Source organism: Neopelma chrysocephalum, unplaced genomic scaffold (genome assembly GCF_003984885.1).
Source record: "Neopelma chrysocephalum unplaced genomic scaffold, ASM398488v2 Primary Assembly neopelma1_42, whole genome shotgun sequence".
Taxonomy (NCBI): Eukaryota; Metazoa; Chordata; class Aves; order Passeriformes; family Pipridae; genus Neopelma; species Neopelma chrysocephalum.
The window spans coordinates 15,402,103-15,421,866 of NW_020897700.1; the positions used below are offsets into that span (position 1 = coordinate 15,402,103).

General features: G+C 35.9%; 1 protein-coding gene across 1 annotated transcript in view; it reads right to left on the reverse strand.

Moving 5' to 3' along the window:
* Nucleotides 1-8,192: 8,192 nt before the first annotated feature.
* TLL1 (tolloid like 1) overlaps nucleotides 8,193-19,764 on the reverse strand; it is a 132,278-nt gene continuing 120,706 nt past the window's right edge. The window contains exons 19-21 of the mRNA XM_027676769.1: nucleotides 16,546-16,759; nucleotides 11,140-11,390; nucleotides 8,193-10,194 (exon numbers count right to left, since the gene is read on the reverse strand). Coding sequence (XP_027532570.1) covers nucleotides 10,060-10,194; nucleotides 11,140-11,390; nucleotides 16,546-16,759 — 600 coding nt within the window. The 3' untranslated portion in view covers nucleotides 8,193-10,059. The remainder of the gene's footprint in view (nucleotides 10,195-11,139; nucleotides 11,391-16,545; nucleotides 16,760-19,764) is intronic.

A 19,764-nucleotide genomic window follows, 5' to 3' on the forward strand; every position in this document is an offset into this window, starting at 1 on the left:
ACATCAATGCTCCCACCCAACCTGGTGCTACCTGCAAACTGGCTGAGGGTGCACTCAATTTCCTCATCCAGATCACTGATGAAGATATTAAGCATAATACTGAGCCCTGGGGTGACTGGCCACCAACTGGATTTAACTTCATTCAACACCACTCTCTGGGCTGCACCATCCAGCTAGTTTTTTACCCAGAAGATAGTGCACCCATCCAAGCCCTGAGCAGCCAGTTTCCCCAAGAGAATACTGTGGGAGACAGTGTCAAAGGCTTTACTAATGTCCAGGTAGACAACCTTGACAGCATTTCCCTTTTCCATCAAGCAGGTCACCTTGTCATAGAAGGAGACATAATCTTGACCATCAAGGCACAGCATGATGAAAATGAGTAAGGAAGCATTGAAAATATATTGAGGAAGGTCAATCACTGGCACTTAAGCATTTTCAAATTATAAATTTTGAGCCTTTATTCTAAAAACGAGCTAGTGAGACTGCCCATCTGCAACCTGTACTACTGTGTGTGCAATAGCAGCAGCATTCTAGAGAATGAAATATTAGTTGGTGAGCTACTCTTGCACTGAAGTATACTTGAGACATGTAGGAATAGAATGGAAATTTCTGCACGTTAGTGAAATAAGAGAAGTCAGTTAACCAATATAAAACTCACTGATATTCAGTCAATCCAACATATCCTCTTCAAAGTACTCACAATTTATTTCACATTCCATAAGGGAATAATCCAAAGAAACAATGTCAAAAACCATGCCATGGTAGCCACTAAGATTTAGCTGAAATGAATATAAACAAAGTCTCTCTGTTCTTCATGTCTAATTAAAGAGCAGTTAATTACAACTGTCTAGAAGAGATCATTTCACTCAAAAGAAATTTCCAGTGGGAAAGATGAAAACAAGTTTAAAAAGCATCTTAATAAATTATTTTCTGGGTGGGAATTTAATTCAGTGAAGGAGTAGGACAAAATACAAAACAAGCAAGATGTGAATGTAGGCTGGGGTAACTGTAGGTCTTTCAGAACTCTACTGTTCATGCCAGGGATCCATTTCAATATGCACTCCTGATGTTATTCTACCATAAATTATGCAATGAACTCATGTCTGATTTCCACTGTATTTCTTACATATTTGAATAAATGAAGTGGGAAACAGAACAACAAATTCTAAGGTATTCCTCAGATGGCTTGTATCAGAGCAAAGTATTTAATGAAGTGTCATAACAGGCAACTGTAGCCCTCCTTTTTGAAGGAACATCAAGCACTGAGGATGTTGGCAATAATGTACATTTTTCATTTGAACACTATTTCCAGAGACTATTTTTTCACTGGAAATGATCAGTCTCACTTAGGATGCAAACAACTGTTTTGCACTCAACAGCTTCACACAGAAGAAGGGATTTTAAAGGACACAATTGGGATATTTTCTGCAATTGTATACTTGTGAAGATCATGACCAAAAGTAAAAATAAAAAATAAAGGTTTTCTCTTGTGTGCAGAAACAATAACACTACCATATTTAATCACAACATTTCAATTCTTCTCTTCTCCTTTGGTGGTTCTACTCCATAGTTAAATCCTATTCTGAGATTCAGGAGTCCCTTATGAAGGCACTGTGACAATTTCAAATCATTTTTAGCAACTGAAGCTTAGAGATTCAAAAACTGTTTTTCTCAACCTTGCCCTTGCAAGGCCATTTGCTTTTAGATTTTAAATAAAAGCATTGAATATGTGGTTTCCCAGAAAAGACAGAATATACACTGTGCTCAAGAAAAGGAAGAGAGGCAAACACACAAATACATATCCAGGGATTGACAATTGTGTTTACAAGGGGGAAACTAACCACCTTGCCTGTTTGACAGTCTATTCAGGAAAGGAGATCTGAAGACCGAGGACCCTTTTGGAAAGGCAAACCCAATAGCCTCTCATTCCTATTTCCGCCAAAACAACACCAAGCAAGACTGAACCAATGCTTCTCCTAAAATAAAATAAAATCAAAGTCAGACATTCTGGTTTTTATTCAGAATGCTTTTTTCATTAGAATATGTATTTTCACTAGACTTTCTGAAACTTTCCTCTAGGTATTATTGCATATCATAAACTATCTTACCTGAAAACTGCCCTAGAGCTCTGACATTTAACACTACTCCTTGCCCTCTAGAATCTGATGTTCCTTCAGTTCTGTTTATAATTCTCACATATATTTTTCATTGTAGTTAAAGATAACCCTAAAAGCAAACATAGAAAGTTTCCTTCACTTCTGAAAAGCATTAGGCTTTCTCAAAAAAGGCTTGCAGATCGAAACCATTTTGTTTAATGACTGATACTCTGTATGAAATTAAGTCTTTACCTGTTTTACTAAATTAACATTATAACCTGAAGCATCCTCAAATGTGAAATATTGGTTGTTTAAAAAAGTTTGCAATATCCAAGTGTACGTTTCTATAGAGAGCAAAATTAACAAAATGTGAATTGAACAGAACCATAAAAATATAAATAAAATTGTTAGAAGAGAAAGACATCAATGGTTTTTCAAGATAAAACTACTGTGGACAATTTTGTGTTGCATTGCAGAATAGCATATTCTCAGTGGATGTTTGGAATTTTGACAAGATAAATGTATTTGATACCTTGTGGCATTTAATTTGTATCATTCCAGTCAAAGATTTCACGGAGCTGACCTACATTTTTCACAGGGAAATTCAGAGGATGATAAAAGTATTTTGAAACATTCTCAGCAGAACATCCATTGTGATTATACATAAGCATAAGACTAACATGCTCTTTGCAATAGAGAATTTGAGAGTCTGATTTTCTGTAAACAACATTGAGAGCTGCCCCTCCCTGCTTGCCTCTCCCTGCCTCAACATTAATAGTCATTATGGTAGTTTACCACACACCAAGTTCACTTAGCCCTCAGTAATTTCCCAAATGTTACCATCCTCCTTTATAACATTGCAAAAAATTCTTTTAAAGATATACTAGATCAGCCTATTTTCTAAAGAGTTATAAACTCAGATTAACACTAAAATATTTTTATGTTCCTATAGATCAAACTGACTAAGAAAATTCAGGATTTATTTACTGTAAAAAGCACATTTTAAAAAATATTACGTCAATGATGCAGCAATCTCAAAGAATATTCACATTAAAAGGACAAATATTGAATTACTACTGTGATTACCTAGAAATACTCCAAAGATGTTTTATTCAGTGTCCTCACCATATCATTTCCTGTGCTGACATAATAACAATGAGAACTTTTAAGTAACTAATTACATCAATAGGTAATATTCTTTATTTCAAACTAAAGAAAATAGAAAGCAAAAGAAGTTAGAATCCATAAGGGAAAAGTATGTCATGATCAGGTCTCTTGTCATGGCCTATTTGATTTATAAATATAAAAAAACCGCTTGTGTTCTAGAGCTGCAGCTAGTCCAGCATTCTTTGTTGTTCTCCCACAATGTGAAAATAATCCAAAAAGCATGTTTCCATGAGGATACTACAGGATTTTAGGTGCATTATGGTGTAAATGTATATCTGGATAGGAACTGTCAGCGTTAGTCAAGGGAGGGGATTGTCCTGCTCTGCTCTGCACTGGTGTGGCCTCACCTTGAATATTGTATGTCCTTTTGGGCACTGCAATACAGGAAAGATATTAAGCTCTTAGAGAGTGTCTAAAGGAGGAAAATGAAGGTGGTGAAGGGCCTTGAGGGGAAGGTGTATAAGGAGTGGCTGAGGTCATTTGGTCTGTTCAGCCTGGAGAAGAAGAGACTGAGGGGAGACTTCATCTCAGTCTACAACTTCCTCATGAGGGGAAGAGGGGGGGCACTGATTTCTTTTCTGTGGTGACCAGTGACAGAACCTGAGGGAATGGCCTGAAGTTGTGTCAAGGGAGGTTTAGGTTGGATATTAGAAAAAGGTTCTTCACCCAGAGGATGGTTGGGCAATGGAACAGGCTTCCCAGGGAAGTGGTCACAGCACCAAGTCTGACAAAGTTCAAGAAGCATGTGGATGATACTCTCAGTCACATGGTGCGACTCTTGGGGATAGTCCTGTGCAGGGCCAGGAGTTGGACTCATTGATCCTTGTGGGTCCCTTTCAACTTGGCATATTCTGTGATTCTGTGATTTTTCACCTCTATGTGATCTTCCTATATAATACAGCCAAGGCCAAGGATTTTACTAATGAAAAGTGTTTGTACCATGACCATCCAAAGAGATAGCAACAAAGTAAAACAGGCAAGCATATTAATATCTCAAGACATCTCAAAGTCAGCTTTTGTCCATCCATCTCTTCAGAGCATCATATTAGTAAAAGTATCTCAACAATTGTCAGCACCAGCTATATATTAAGATTCTACTTTCAAATTTTGACTCAAAATTTCCAGGTTGCAAGTGTAGATCATTATTGTTTTATATCTATTGTAAGAGAAGTCGTTTTTCTTCATTAGTCACAATGTATTGTTCAAATTCAATTTTTTCTCTACATATATTCTCGTAACATGCTCTAAACAATCTCACTCTACTGTGTGAGAACCACATGCTGTATGAGAGCCAAAATGTGCTTTTCATCGTAACTTCCCTTCATTGCATTTCATTGTGTGGCTACCTACCTGACATGTGCCTAGAAAGCACTGATTGTAGCATTACCATAGAGGGAGAGGAAAGGTCATTGAGCACGCTCAAAAAGACTTTACATTCCTAATGAATGTTACCATTACTTTTATTCTAGATGTTATCTAGATATCACATGGTAAACACACTCTAACATATATGTAAAAATTCAGTGATCCTTTCCAGGAGTCCCAACAACACAGGAAGAATTACTACATCTGAAGGTCTTCGAAGACACACACACAAAATCTGACACATATATATATATATAAAATATATACTTTATATATTTTATATATACCAAAATCAGATTTTATATATATATATAAAAATATAATTTAATCTTGGATTTGGATGAGATTTGATAGGTTACAAATAAAACACACAAAAGAAAACAATTGAAGAGATGGGATCAAAACAGAGACTTGAGCCTTGTTATTGTTCCCTTTCACTGTTAATCCAAAACTATACCCTAAATATTTTTTGCAACTGCCACATCTTGTTTACTTTGTGAACTCAGAATGAGAAACCAGGGTAAATGTGGACATTTGCTAACAAGGAATAACTTGCAAAGTGCATTTTTCTTTGTTCTTTTTGTTTTAATGAGACCCTATTTACTCTGATCCCATGAAATAACAGTATTAATCAGCTGCCTATTATTTTGATTAATTGAATTAGATCACGTGAAATAACATTAAAATCTCACACCAAGTATTCGGCTTAGAGCAGAAAAACTTGGGAGTACTAGAGGGGAAAAAAACCCTGAATCTGAAAGAGCTATAGCCCAGTGTTATGCCCTCTCACAAACAGGTAGTTACTCTGAATATATACCATTAGGGACCAAAGCAAGTAATTTCTTAGGTTATCTCCAGTTCTCTGCTTGAAAAATTCACTAAGCAATGTAATTAATTATCTAACTGTTCCTTCAGGTAAGTGAAAGCAATACAGCATAAAGCATTTTTAAAGAATATAAAGCATGCATTGAAAAAATAATATATCAGCAACAGTGTTGACTTTGGAGGCCTTTTTTTTCTAATGTAATGTAGTTGCATCTGTAGTATCTGTATATTTTGCTTTTACTGGCATTTTCTTTGTTCTGGGTCCTCTTTCTTTTTTAGAAGCATCATTTAATAATTGAATCATAATCATCAATGATAAAATCAAGATAAGAGCAAGTCCTTTGATAAGGTTGATCTGTATGATCACGTGTTAATGTGATATAAACTATCCTCTCCTATTATTCATTTGAACCCAATTTAAGACCTGAAGTCAAAGGAAAATTCCCCTCTGGTTACCGGCCAGGTCTATATTAAGACTGAATACTTTCCTGAAATTATATACCCATACCAGGTCCCTAAACTCTGAGATCTGCAAATTTTGGCAGAACACAACCATTTAACTATAAAAGAAAGTTCCACTGTGCCTCAACAGTGACCACACTCTATGGTGCTGCAGCACACAGTCTGTGAGGTGAGGTCAACAACAATTTCCTCGGTTACAAAAAAATAAGGTGTGCCACTTGCACCCCTGAAAACACAGCAAAATTGCAAAACTGGTTCCCCAGTTGGATAAAGCTTTCACTCAATCAATCTAATTTTTACAGTGGTTCAAAAGCAATCTGCTTTAAAAGAAAAAGTAAATGTTGCAATACTGTGTTAAGGATCTGATCTGGCTCTCAACCATGCTTAGGTCAACTCACTGTTTCATGGGTCTCATAACTAGGCAAGATTACTCAAATATGTTGTAGACTTGAAGAAAAAGCCAGCAATGAACAGAATATCCTCTGTGTGTGCACCTACCTTGCTTTATTCACTTCAGGTTGACCTTCACAGCTTCTATGTAAGGCAACCATTTTAACTGGCTTTCACTCATGATTTTTATTATTTTTTTACTTTTTGTCTCTTTTTTTTTTCTTTTAAGGACAGAAGGAAAGCCTCTCACAAGCATACCTTCCACCTTATCTGAGCACGATATTGATCACAGAATATGATCTGCTGCAGACAAATTTTCCAAGAGCCAGTCAGCCACACAGAACCAGCATATTCCATCAACATACCACCTTATGCTGAATTTAACAACACTGAAGAATAAGAGTCAGCCCATGTCAGAAGCTCTTTATGTAGTTGAGAAGAAAACTTTGCTCCATGCTACAGGAAAAGTAATTTAAATCCATCAGTTTTGCAACAGTCAAAAAAGTTTATGTCAAACAGGAAGCAGAATAAGTGAATATCATCTTCACCCTGCTCGGAATGTTACCAGTAAATGCACTGTAACTAGGTCTCAAAGCTAGAATTGAATTTTGTGTCTGTTTTGTTGACTGCTGAACAAAAGGCAAGATCTTTAATGAATATGTTGTGAACAAATTTCTGCATTTCAAAGTTTTTTTTTATTAACCCATAGTGCTTTTCACTATTTCAAAAATCAAAACAATTTTTTTCTTTTTTTTTGTTAGCCTATTTATAAGGCATACTTCCCCTAAGTCAGGAGTTCATTACATATGTCATTTTCATTACATCAGGAAAAACCTCCTAAGACTTGTAAATAGCTGTTTCTAATAGCATCTGATAGCACCATGAGGCACAGACTAGGATCACAGCCAATGCAAAGATATGATCCATATGGTCCATTTATCATCAAGATAATCATTAAGAACTCCTTTTGCATTTTCACCACTCTTAAGCATATGGGATCTACAAAGGAATAAACAATTAGAGAAATAAAATCAAATTTTGTATTCAAAATTATGGTAGCTACTCTCTTATGGGTCCTACACATTCCATGTGGAATAATACCAGATGTGCAGTACTCAAAAATAATACTTTGACATGACTGTAAAGAATCACCTTCCACAGGGTTTTGGAAATACACTATATTGTGTTGCCCTCAGCTTACCCAGTCTAAACTCTTCTCCAACCACTCCAGTTGCACTATTCAACCTGGGACAGTGGGATTTATACAGGGGTCTGTATGAATCAACAACAAAAAAAATCCTTAAAAAAAATAATGATCTTGGCTCAACCATATGCTTGTTAAAGTAACCCTGAGGGGAATAAGAAAGCCAAATTTAGAGATAAGGAAGATTTAAAATATTTTGTTTAGCAAACAGAAGAGAGATAATATTAAGGGGGAGACTGGAACAGAAAAGTGGAAAAAAGATAACATGGAAACTTGCTTTTGCTCTCAGCCTCAGCCTTTCCCAACTCTTTTTGACTAACCATACCAGGGAGAGACTGCTTCCGTTGCTGCTTGCTTTTCCTGTAAGAAGTTTAAGCATTGGAATTCCACCCAGCTGATAAATTACGTAAAAATGTTAAGAATACATATTTTATTTTTTTTTTAACTACAGTAATATCTCTGCTGAATTTTGTAGTAAAAGACCTTGGAGAAAATGGTTGTGGTTCATTTCTTGTGCAATCATGGTGAAAAATGAACCAAAAAGACAGTGGAGCAGCATTATAAAAATAACAGAAATTATTAAATTTTTGAACTTCACACATATCAGCAGTCTAAAAAGGAAAACATATATGAGAAGTAACAGTGCTGTAAAACAACCAAAGACACATATACAGACATTTGAGTTTTATTTTTATAAAAAAGGTCAGATTTATTAGTGCCAACGTATGTTCATAGTAAGGAAACAAAAACTAAGCTAATCTGAGTAGCAACTTACATCAAAGGATATCAAAATAATATTTCTTGTAAGTGAAACATAATACTTCATTTAAACTTGATTCTTGCCAACTAGAAGTCCTTGTTATCTGTCTATGAAGCCTTTAAAGAAAAGTTGCTACAGTCAAACAGGGTCCTGATAGAACTTGGCACATAAAGAAACAATGCTGTTTTCACCCATACAATACCTCTCACTCCCCTGGAGCAGTCATTCATACAATACTTACATAATGCATATACATTATGACTAAAGTCATGTATGGCCTAAAGCACATAGAATATCTCAGTTCTAAATGTAACATGTCTCTACATCAAAAGCAGGTCACTGTATTTACAGCAGATGATCTTGCTCTGAAGATGGGGCTTTTGCTTGAAGATCCTCTTGTTAATGTACTCTAAGATGATCGAGTTGTCCAATTATTTATCAAATTAGAGATGTATCTACAGGAAGATCTGTCTGATCGTGTGCAAGGATTCTAAGGCAATAGTAGTAGTTGTTCCACAGGAATAGCGCTGCCATTGCAATCCACTTTCCCTCGAAGCAGTAAAGCCTTCCTTTTCCAGATGCAGCCAGGTACAGTGAGACATTCGTGATCTGCAAACTGTTGGCTCAAAAGTCTAAAACTTCTTGGTTTGTTTTTGTTTTAATGTTCATGGAATAGCACCATAGGAATTCACTCTTGATATCAAACTAATCCTGGGTCTGTTGTTCTGTTTTGCTTTTTAACATCACAGATATACTTACTTTCAGAAAAAAAACCCTGTCTTTGGGAAACTTCCCTCTTGGATACTATTACAGCTTCATTTCTGAGTAGCTAAACCAGGCAAATAGTTCATTCACAAAAAAGTTTGAAGAAATAAAGCTTAGCAGTATTTTCAAATGTACTGCTGAAAACAAATTCTGTAGGAGGAGTTCAAGATGATCCTTTATTATTTCTCTTTTGCATGGATATTAATTTTGATTCAGGACAGGTTTTCAACTCTTTCAGTCTCTTTCTATATTCAGTGCAAAATAAGAGCACATCATCAGAGATAGCTTACTTAGCCAGTAAACCAAGCATTTCCAGATGCTTAACTCTTCAAATTCAGTCAACCAGTGATTGGTCACTAGTGATGACTGATGTAACAGTTCAGACTTTCAGTTATTAGTAAAACAAAATACTCTATAGATCAGTTATGTTTCAGAAGAAGGATTTTCCAGTTTAAAACACTGATAACCTGATATGACAGATGAACTTGTAAAAAATACAGAACAATAAGGGAAGACCTTCCCATTTCATATCTTCTTTCAAGTCCTTGTATACACTCTATGCAGGATACGAAGTCAAAGCAACTAGATAGAAGGACAGTATTTTGAGTGTGTGACCTAAAAGAGTTTTTTTTCCTCCCAGACCCCACACAATTGTCAGAAGGAAGAACGGTCTACAGGGTCATTTCCCTTGAATGCAACTGATTGAATCTGCACGCAGTTCTAGCAAATGTCGAATCATTAACAAAAGCTCTTATATTCTCCCTGCATGCACAGTCCTTTCACAAGCTTTGCAGAGTCAGTCAAGTACAGAGCCTGGACATCATCATCTTGACTATTCCACTGGGATAAGTGATTTTTTTTTTTCTTTTATTTCAGTCTCTGGTCTTGTAAGTCAGCATTTTAACTGAACTTATATTAAACATTTGTGCTAATAACTTCAATTAAAAAAAAAGACACGTCCTCCTTCCTTTTTACTGTGCGTTCTTACTTTCTCACTCTCCTTTTCCGGCATAGAGGTTCTTGTGTTATTTTTTGGTGTGCACACTATCTGGATAGTTTATACTTCTGTATCGTATATGAAATCCTTTCTTGTTGATTGTATCATCAGTGTGAAAGTGAAGTAGAAGAGCTTCTCCAGCTGAATAAATTTCTTCTGGTGGCTAAAATAAATTAATAAAAAAATAATTTACCTGTCCACTCTGTGTATTTATCCCCTTCATTCACATGTTTTTCTTACAGATATTTCTCTTTTCCTGATATGCATCATCGTGTCTCACATGATGCTATCTGACATCATCAGACAGAATACTTCTATCTTATTCAGTTCTCAGTTATAGGCTAGGAATTTATTTATCTAGGCAAAGGCTATATGTATGAAAGTGTGCTTGCACTGGCACACATATAAAGGATTGATGAGGACTTGTGGGATCATTGCACCAGCTTTCACAGGGCCAGCAGCTGACAGACCAATGCAAGTCTAAAAGGAGAAATAGGATACAGACTTTTCACGATGTCACCTGGCAATTTCCTCCATGTCTCACAGTTAAAACATGTCAGAGATGCATATAGGATTTCAAGGTTTTCTTAAGGCCTGCATTAATCATCAGTTTAAGAGTACTTTTTTTTCCCTAAAATCAGACTTAAGTAGTAGATAAGCATACTATAAATACTTCCCAACTGCCCCTCTCGCTGTTAAATGTGGCTTCTTCATTCAAATTGAAAGAATTTTGATGTGATACTTTCTAATCCTGATACATTTCTCTCTATGTAAGGGAAAAAGCTGCTACATGTTTTTTGGGTGCTGATTAACACTCCACTGCCAGCTACCTAAAGCTTAACATAACATTACAATACTTCACTCAAAAATAAGTAAGAATATTTATTGTTGAAAATATTTCAAGGGAATGACTGTACTACAAAGCCTGCAAATTTATATTAAAAAAAAACCACAAAAAACCAAACAAACCCTGAAGCAGATAATCTAGAATCTTCATTATAAGGTGTAATAACTGTGCCTCATCCCTTCTTGACCCTTTCCTTCCTCTTCCTTTCTTATTCTTTTTGTCATGTAAATAAAAGAAAAAGTTTTATACATGATTACTTACCCCAGATCCACAAAATCGACCAAGTCTCACTGCTGTCTTATCATGACCATCAAAGAGCTCCACATAATCATAACCACAGTCTGCCTCTTCTTCAACCTCGAAAGTCTGAAACATTAACTCAACCCGATAGCCATGCTCTGCCACCAGAAGCCAGTCGCAGTCCGCCTGAACCGGATAGTTGTTATCACCAAACTGAGCATGTGAGTACAGATCTTTGGGCTTGGTTTCAGCTTTCAACCGACCACCACACTCTAAACGGATGGGAAAAAAAGGCAAAGAAGCTTATTCAGTGCAAATTAGAGTTTTCTTTTCATAGATGCCCAGTCTCATTCAGGCTGACTGCATTATAATGCCACAAGCAGGCTAATCAAACAAGCTGAGAGTGAAATACTACCCAGCAGAAATACTAATCCATTGTTCTGAGTTTTTTCTTACATAAATCGTTTCATAACTAGAGAGACTTCAACACAGTTCATAATTATCAAGTGAAAGACAAAGACAGGGAACACCAAAGCTAAAAGGAATGTGGTTCAAGCGATATGGTAGTCTTTGAGCAGGCACTTGAGAGGTGTCTGTGACCAAGACAGGTGCTGTAAGTAACGCATCCGCATTTCAGTGATGACATTTCCACATGTATTAACGACACTTTTTGCAAGTGACAAGGGAGGATCAGCTCTAGCACATGTAGTCAGCTATTAAGTTCAAAAATCTCATGTTTCACAGGAATGTCAGCTTTAACCACACTGTGGCACCTGGAGATTGAGTTCAATTCTAAGCGCCACTGCCAAGCTTGCTACCTTGTTTGCTGTGTAGTTCATGGTCATGAACAGGCCTTTCCCTGCAAAAGAGTATGGCTGGAAGAAAGCTGCTACTACCAGAGAAAGTCTTGTAGCTGAAAGCCTGCTCTTGAGGCAAGACTTTGGCAGGAGATCCTTGCCTTCTGCCAAAACCATTATTTCAGCATAAATCTCTATTTTTACACAGTTGCAAAATGGATGTGGGGCTTTAGAGCTTGTTTATAACTGCTCAAAGACTTCATAATTTAAATATGAATTAGCTTTACTGTATAGTTGAATAAGCTGTTCAAATACAGTTGAATAAATTTAGTCAGTTTGCTGGAGAGCAAAAATTGCTGAAAATGCACTGAGCAAAAAATTAAAAATAAATACAGTAGCTGGGACTTTACTCTTTCTAAATATCTTCAGAAGTTATAATTAAAACTATTCTATCCTAAACAGTTAGTGAATTCAGCTTCCACAGTAACTCAAATATATAGGTGTAACACATTTGCCAATTAAAAATACTACTAGAATACAACAAAAAATAGATGGAAAACTGTACTTAAAGGAAAAAATGCATTGTTTATTATGGTTCCAAAAGGTGGGTGGAGGCTTTTTTAATTTACAAGTAGAAAGATTTCAATGCAGAGTAATTTAGTCTTGGTTTCTCATCAAGAAGAAATCATCTCTTACAGCACCCAAAAAGCATCAAGTGCAGATGAGCTTGAACAAAAATCTGAGATTCACAAGTTTGGATTCAATTTTTATAAGTAAACGAACAGATAATTCTACCTGCATTTTGATCAAATGTAGATATTATTGATTGATCATTTTATAATAACCTGAAAGAAACTGCAAGATTCAAACATTTCTAAGCTTTGGTGAAGAGAAATTAATTTGACTTTAGTGTCATTGACTCTACCAACACTAAAAATATAATGTTATATATGAGGAGTAACATTTTAGCTGGGAATTAATAATGGTAATTACCAAATCCTTATTTTTTTAAACGTGTGGGGGTTTTATTAATAAGGAAATGAAGAAATCAAAACAGGAAATATAAACTACATAAGTAATGCACTATGCATGATCTGTTGTTTAATCTGAAATTTCAAATTTTTTTGCTTTTAAAGAACAGATGGGAGTACGTGATAAAAATTTGTCAAATAACATAGTTTAAACAGTTATTTCTCATTTATATTCTAATATACTGGGTTTTTCTCCTATTCCTGATTTCATGTACTTTCTTGTTTTTGGTGGGGGGGGAGGCGTTTGGGGTTTTTTTTGTTTGGTTTTGGGTGTGTGATTTATTTATTGGACTGTTGCCAATATTAGGAACATCTCTCTGCCTCAGACATCAAACAGCTGCTACGGAGAAAATGTTTAATGAACTGTCTATATTTTTTCCCTCTTCTTGCTACAGTGGACAGTAGCTTAAAGAAAAATTGTAGCCATACTGACAACCACAGAATATGGCAATTCCCTTTTCCCTGCCCTTCTCTCATGGACTATAGCCTCATATTTTAGAATAAAGTATTGATTTTAGAAACTACAAGTCATATTTTCAATTTCATAATGACTAAGTTGTGGTTTCAAAAGTCTACATTCAGCCTTCACAATGCAGAACTGCATGAGGACAGGCACAGAACAGAGCAGCGCCACACAACAGCACTTGCTTAGCCTTGGTACCAGAACTAACCTAACTGCGCTATACATCATGTTTTCCACACACAGGTATGGTTGCTCAGCTTTAGGCATGATGTACACATCTGATTGTAAAGAAATACATCCAATTTTTAAAATTCTTAAGTTTCAGTTGAAAGATATTTTCTAGACCAGCTAAGGAGCAAAAATCCTTTCTTGTTTCCTGACCTTTCTAAGGACTTTTAGGTTTTTTACAGAAATAAGAACAAATCAAGCACTAGTGTGCTGACTGTTTAACAAGCCAGACAGATGGGAAAAGCTTAAACCCACACCATCTGAACTAATGAAATAAGATTATAAATGTGATTCAGCACTGCCATACTGAATTATTACAGTTATTTTGGAAGCAACACAGACACTTTAAACTGAGTGACATCTGAGATGCCCATATTTGTCTGAGATATCCTCCCAGCATTGACAGATAGAAATAGGACCTACAGCAGATCTGCAACCTCCTGCAGCAGTGGCTGGAGGCCAGGCATCATAAATGATGCTGTCCAGAAGAGAACTAGATGCCTGTGTTAGGGCAAACAGATCACTCCCTGAGCAATGATGTTTAATGTTCTGTCAGGAGCATTTTTTTGAATTCCTCGTGGATGGGTTATGCCTTTTCTGAGAGGAGAAAATATGACAGAATCTCTTTCTAAAACTATGTTGCACTTTTATAAGTTTTATGCAGCATTTTATAAGTTTTTCTTCACTCAGGGAAGCCTCTCTATCTAACCTAGTTTTTGAAACTTTACTTCATGTGCTGCCACATTTTTATCCTGTTTTCTGAAATATTACATGAAAATTTTGAAATTGGATAGTACTTCAAGCCAAAAAGTGCCTCAAAAGGGAACTAAACATCAACAGCATCTACTGGAGTAAGAGGCTATTAAGCCATGAAGATGCCAGGAATATAGGAGGAGAGACATCTCTGGGCATAGCATCCAGTTACTCTTTTACTGCTGTTATGTTGCACCAGTCCTTTTATTGAGTGAGTTCTGCCAACGGGTCAAAAGTGAAGGGAGCAGCTTCCTCAGCATTCCCTGTCTGTCTGCACAGCTATGCAGGATCAAACAATCTTGTCTACTTCCATTGCATACCATCAATTATTATTTGCTAGAAAAGACAGACTAAGGAAATACAATCCACTGGCCATTCACTTGTTAGGTGCCTATTCATTCACGTGTCCATAACACAGAGATAAAATTCTCACAGAGAATCTGTGTTTGGCTCAGCACTGCAGGAAAAGACTACAAGATCTGAATTGTCTCTCATTCAAACGCTACCTCCAAACACATGCTGGTGGTGCGTGTTCGTCTGAGGGAGTAGTCTGTGCAACAGCAACTGACAGAAATAAATGTCCTCTCTTAAGGAGACAAACTTTATAATTTTTTACCACATTCTTAAAAACTGGGTAGATTTTACTCTTCACAGTTTCTCAGAAAAGCACTATTGTGCCTACTAAAGCACACAAAACTCAGGAAGTCATAATGTAACTCGCAATCTTTAGAAGTTAGGGAGTATACATCTGAACTTCTTTCACACATTGACTGCTCCAATTCTGCAAACTGAAGTGGGTAGAATAAATGAGGCAGTAGTTTTACAACACTAGATTCTAACAAGAGTTCAGACCTTTAACTATATACCCTGAGGTAATTAAAAAAAGATTCATTATTACCACTTCTATCTAATTTTGCATGTAAGGGAAACGGTTACTGCAGTAGGGAAGGTAAAACATGCCATGCTTGTAAAAAAGGATTTTCCATGAGAAAAACAAATTGAATTACGGGTAGCTAAATTTTTCACTTTCAAGGCGCAGATCATGAGTGAAGTGTTCATATGATGTTGTCTACTGTCTTTCTCTGAAAGGGAAATTATATAACTAAAGTTTTAAAATTATTTGTAACAAGGTAGAAGAGAAAAAAGAAAGAAAAAACAAAAATGAGAGAAAATGCCAGTATTGATATATAGGGATTTGTTAGCTGAGCACTATGCATCAACTTGATGAATACTCTGGGTGACATCAAGTTACATCAAAAATGACTAGTCATGTTGGTTACTATCTTCTATTAATAACTGTTAGCTGTCATTAAACCTTATCCAGTAGTACAGATATCTATGAAATATTTTCTGCATTAATATTTAATACTGGATGAATAAGAATGAACTTCGAAAAGTAAAGACAGACATTACAGTTGAAGATGAAAACAAAGGCCAAAAAACCCCCAAACCCCCTCATCTTACAACAGGCACTGGAAGTTCAGAGTTTCAGCACTAGGGGCCACTGTAAGCCAAGCAACGTCGGGGAAAGAAATGTACACACTGAAAATGTCCTAAGAACTCTATTAATACAATTGTAAACTACTACTTTCAATTTCAGTGATTTCTCTCAAAGTAGAAAATTAAATGGTAAATATGAAGGACATTACATTCTAAGGGTCCTAAGAAAGTTTCAGTATTGTTTTTTTCTTATTCTTCTTCAGTTTGTCTTTCCTTTTTAGCACTACTGGACAGAAATAGCTTTTTACACAAACCCCAGATTTTTGTTTAAGTTAGAACAGGGAAGTAATGGAGGTGCATCACATGTCCCAGTTAAGTGTTGCCATTACACATACAGTGAAAAGCTACCAAAGCTTTTAGGAACTCACGTCATGAATCCTAAGGAATATCTCTTTCATTTTTTGATCAGACTTTGTTTCAAAATCTTTTAATTGCTTACCTATGAGAGAGAGAGACAGGGAGAAAGAGACATCTAAAATATTAGAGATACTTTCTACAGTCTCAGACTTTTCCTACTGTGTTTAAGGTTCCATTAGATTCAGCTGTAACATTGTCTTATCTGTGAACTCAACCCATTCTATAAAAGAAGTATCTGAATATCTTCCACTGAAGAACGAAGGGCAAGTTATTAGTAAAGCACATCCTGATTTCTGACCTGTAGAGTGTGTTGCTTGGAAGCCTTTTCTTTGAACTGATGCATCAGAAATAAAGCGGAGAAACATTCTGTTTCCAGTAGCAATAAGAGGATCTGGTATCTTATTGCCACATAAGCGCCCAAGGATTGGTGATTTTTCACTTTCACCATCAAACACTTCCAAGTGGTCATAAGCACATTCTTGATGTTGTTCTATTTCAAATTCATTGAACATCTAGGAGAAAAAGAAAGTAAATTATCCATTGTGCTACTGCGTTTATTGTACTTACATGCTACATATGTTAATCTGCTTTAGAATACAAAGATATAGTTAAGATGACAGATTTAACATTACTGCCTCTACAAGCCTGTAGCTTGAGTAACATATTGGTCTTGAGAAGGTGGAATAACAGTTAAGATAGTGAACTTCAAGAGTGCATCATCCTTCATGTAGACAGGCATTAGAATCTTTATAGCCAACTAATATCTATAAGAGAAAATTAAATCTAGAATACAGTGGCCTTTCTATTGAATTTGCACTGTTTGTAGGATTATTCCAAATTTCACACAACATTCAAAACAGCAAAAAGTCAGAAATTACTATTTCCTTGCATAGTTGAGGATCAATTGAAACATCTGCAAAACATAATGACCTCCCTCTCTGTTTTTTAAAACTTACATTTCACTGCAACTAAAGCCTTTGAGAATGACATTTCCACATGAAGGGTTATGCATGAAAATTATATTTTCTAATCTATTATCTAGAGATCTATTTTTTTTATTATTACAACACTAACAATATTTCAGGCTGTGCCCTCCATACTAAGGTCACCTTTTTGCTAGCAAAAGCATTGTGAAAAATAACAAACTTATGCTGGTTATTTAATAGGAAAAACTTCAGGCATTTCCAAAAAGTGTATGCCATACCTGACAGAAACTGTTAACACACACACAACTAAAACCTCCTTAAAAACGGAAGGGTGTCTTCCAACAATAGACTGATTTGAACAAATTTATTTCAAGGGGACATCTAAGAGTTTTCAGGTAAGACTTTTTGAACAGGGCTAAATGTCAACAGGAAACCTAAAACACTGAAAAGGAATATACATATACCTCTTTGTAAATTTTCAGAGTAACCTACAATTTAAGGTGAAATTCAATATCTATTTTTTTTTCATTAAAATAGCATAAAAACACTGAGTATAACTTCTCTCATGAGCAGTCATATAGCTAACTGTTTATTAAAAAAAAAAAACCACAAAAAGATTAAGAAAAATAATTAAAAGGAATAAAACTAATCAAATACTGAGCAAATATCATAATCAGGCATTCTCTTTGGGATACCAAAGCAAATGACTTACCAAATCCCTTGTGGAATCCAGACAGTGTGAAATGTGATGGTAATTTACATTAACAGCTGACCTAAAGAGCTAACACAATGCTTTTTGCCCAAAGAGCTGCAATATTCAGAATAAAACTTTTGTTTTGTGAAGAGCCGCATGACGCAGTGAATGCAGGCGAATTTCACAGGAGAATTTTGGGGTTTACATTAAGGGACTGAAACTGCAGAGGCAGTGAAAACAGCTATACAGCAGTCCCTTCTGCTACTCTTAAATTGTGGTCAGCCATCCTGCTTTTGTGACATCAAGTATGTGTTGTCATTTACATGTAAATAAAATCTGATGAATTAAAAAAAGAACCCAGAAAGCTAAGAGACTAAATCTCAGTAAGGGAGTTAATTATACATAGTATTGAGTCAAGTCAACTTCGACTCACTGGGAGAAATAGACTTAATCCAAGAGCACCCTGCAGAGCCTCATCTTCTTTTAGAGGAAAATAATATCAGTTTTATTCACTTCTTATCAACATTAAAAAACCAAACAAAACAACCACTCTCCAGGAAGCACATCTCACCATGACCTGTAAGACACACCTATTATTTTTAATATTTTACTTCTCGCTGGGATTCCTAAGCATGCACAAACACAGTACATGTTATATTGTGTCCCACAAAGATGATGACCACAAAAAATCCTTTGTTAGTATAAATAAATCACACCCTGTTTTCCTGGGACAAATACTTTTGAATTCCTACCCCACCATGACTACAGTCCTTATTTTAATTGTGTCCTTGGTGGGAATGGTGTTCAGAAATGTTACATATTGCTTCTGAACATTGAGCCCCTTCTATCTATACCACTCAGCTGAGTAGATATGTTGGTAGCACTTATGGATAGTTGCCCGAATGGGACAGTTAAGTCTGTCTCTTATAAATATCCGGTTGATTAGGTTGTGAAAATTGGTTTCTCTGCTTCACGCATTTTCAAAACCATCTTTATCTACAGGTTTCATTTAAAACCTCTGAAGCGCATATCTATTTTTTCATAGACTTCTTAATTGCACTAAATGCTTAACTTTAGTCTGTTCAGGAAGAGACTTTTCAATGATTATCAGAGTGAGAGAAATCACAACAAAATATTAGTTTCTGTACAAACACCCCTCTCAAAAAAGGAACCACAACTCAATAATTAATGTGGATTGCTACCATGAAAAAAATCAATTATCTCCTTGTTCAATTTGAACAAATAACCTATGACAAGTAAACTTAAATACAGTGTGAAAGTCCAAGAAAAAGTATTGATCCATTGTGGAATTATGGTTAATAACATACAATACAAATACAATAATATTGATATGGCACCTTGCTGTACAACACAATTTAAAGATATTATACACACAGAATTTGTAATTGACCTTACTGGCTTGCACAGAGGAGCTGATCTCACACTCCAAATCATTGAGATATTTTTGAAAATTCTATCTGAATGTTTAAATTTTTCCTGCTGAGATTATAAGTACTGGAAGAGCTTTCACAGCAACGTGCCCATGCCTATGCCTGGTTGGCTTTGGTTTATTCAGCCAGAATGCTTGCTCAGAAGTAGCAGTAGGAAGGCCGCCTGAATGAAAAACCTATTTTTCACCCTTGGAATGGACAGAATATGCACACCGCTCGTTTTCCAACCCCTGCCAACTCCCCAGCATAGTTTAACTGTTTTACTTTTGGTGAGCAGGAATCAATAAATCTCACATCAGCACCAGTAACAGTATAGTGTTTAACCCCAGCTAGCAGCTCCTTGCTCACTCCCCGACCAGTAGCATTGGGGAGAGAATTGAAATAGTAAAAGATAGAAAACTCATGGATTGAGATAATGACAGTTTAATAGAGAAAGCAAAAGCTGC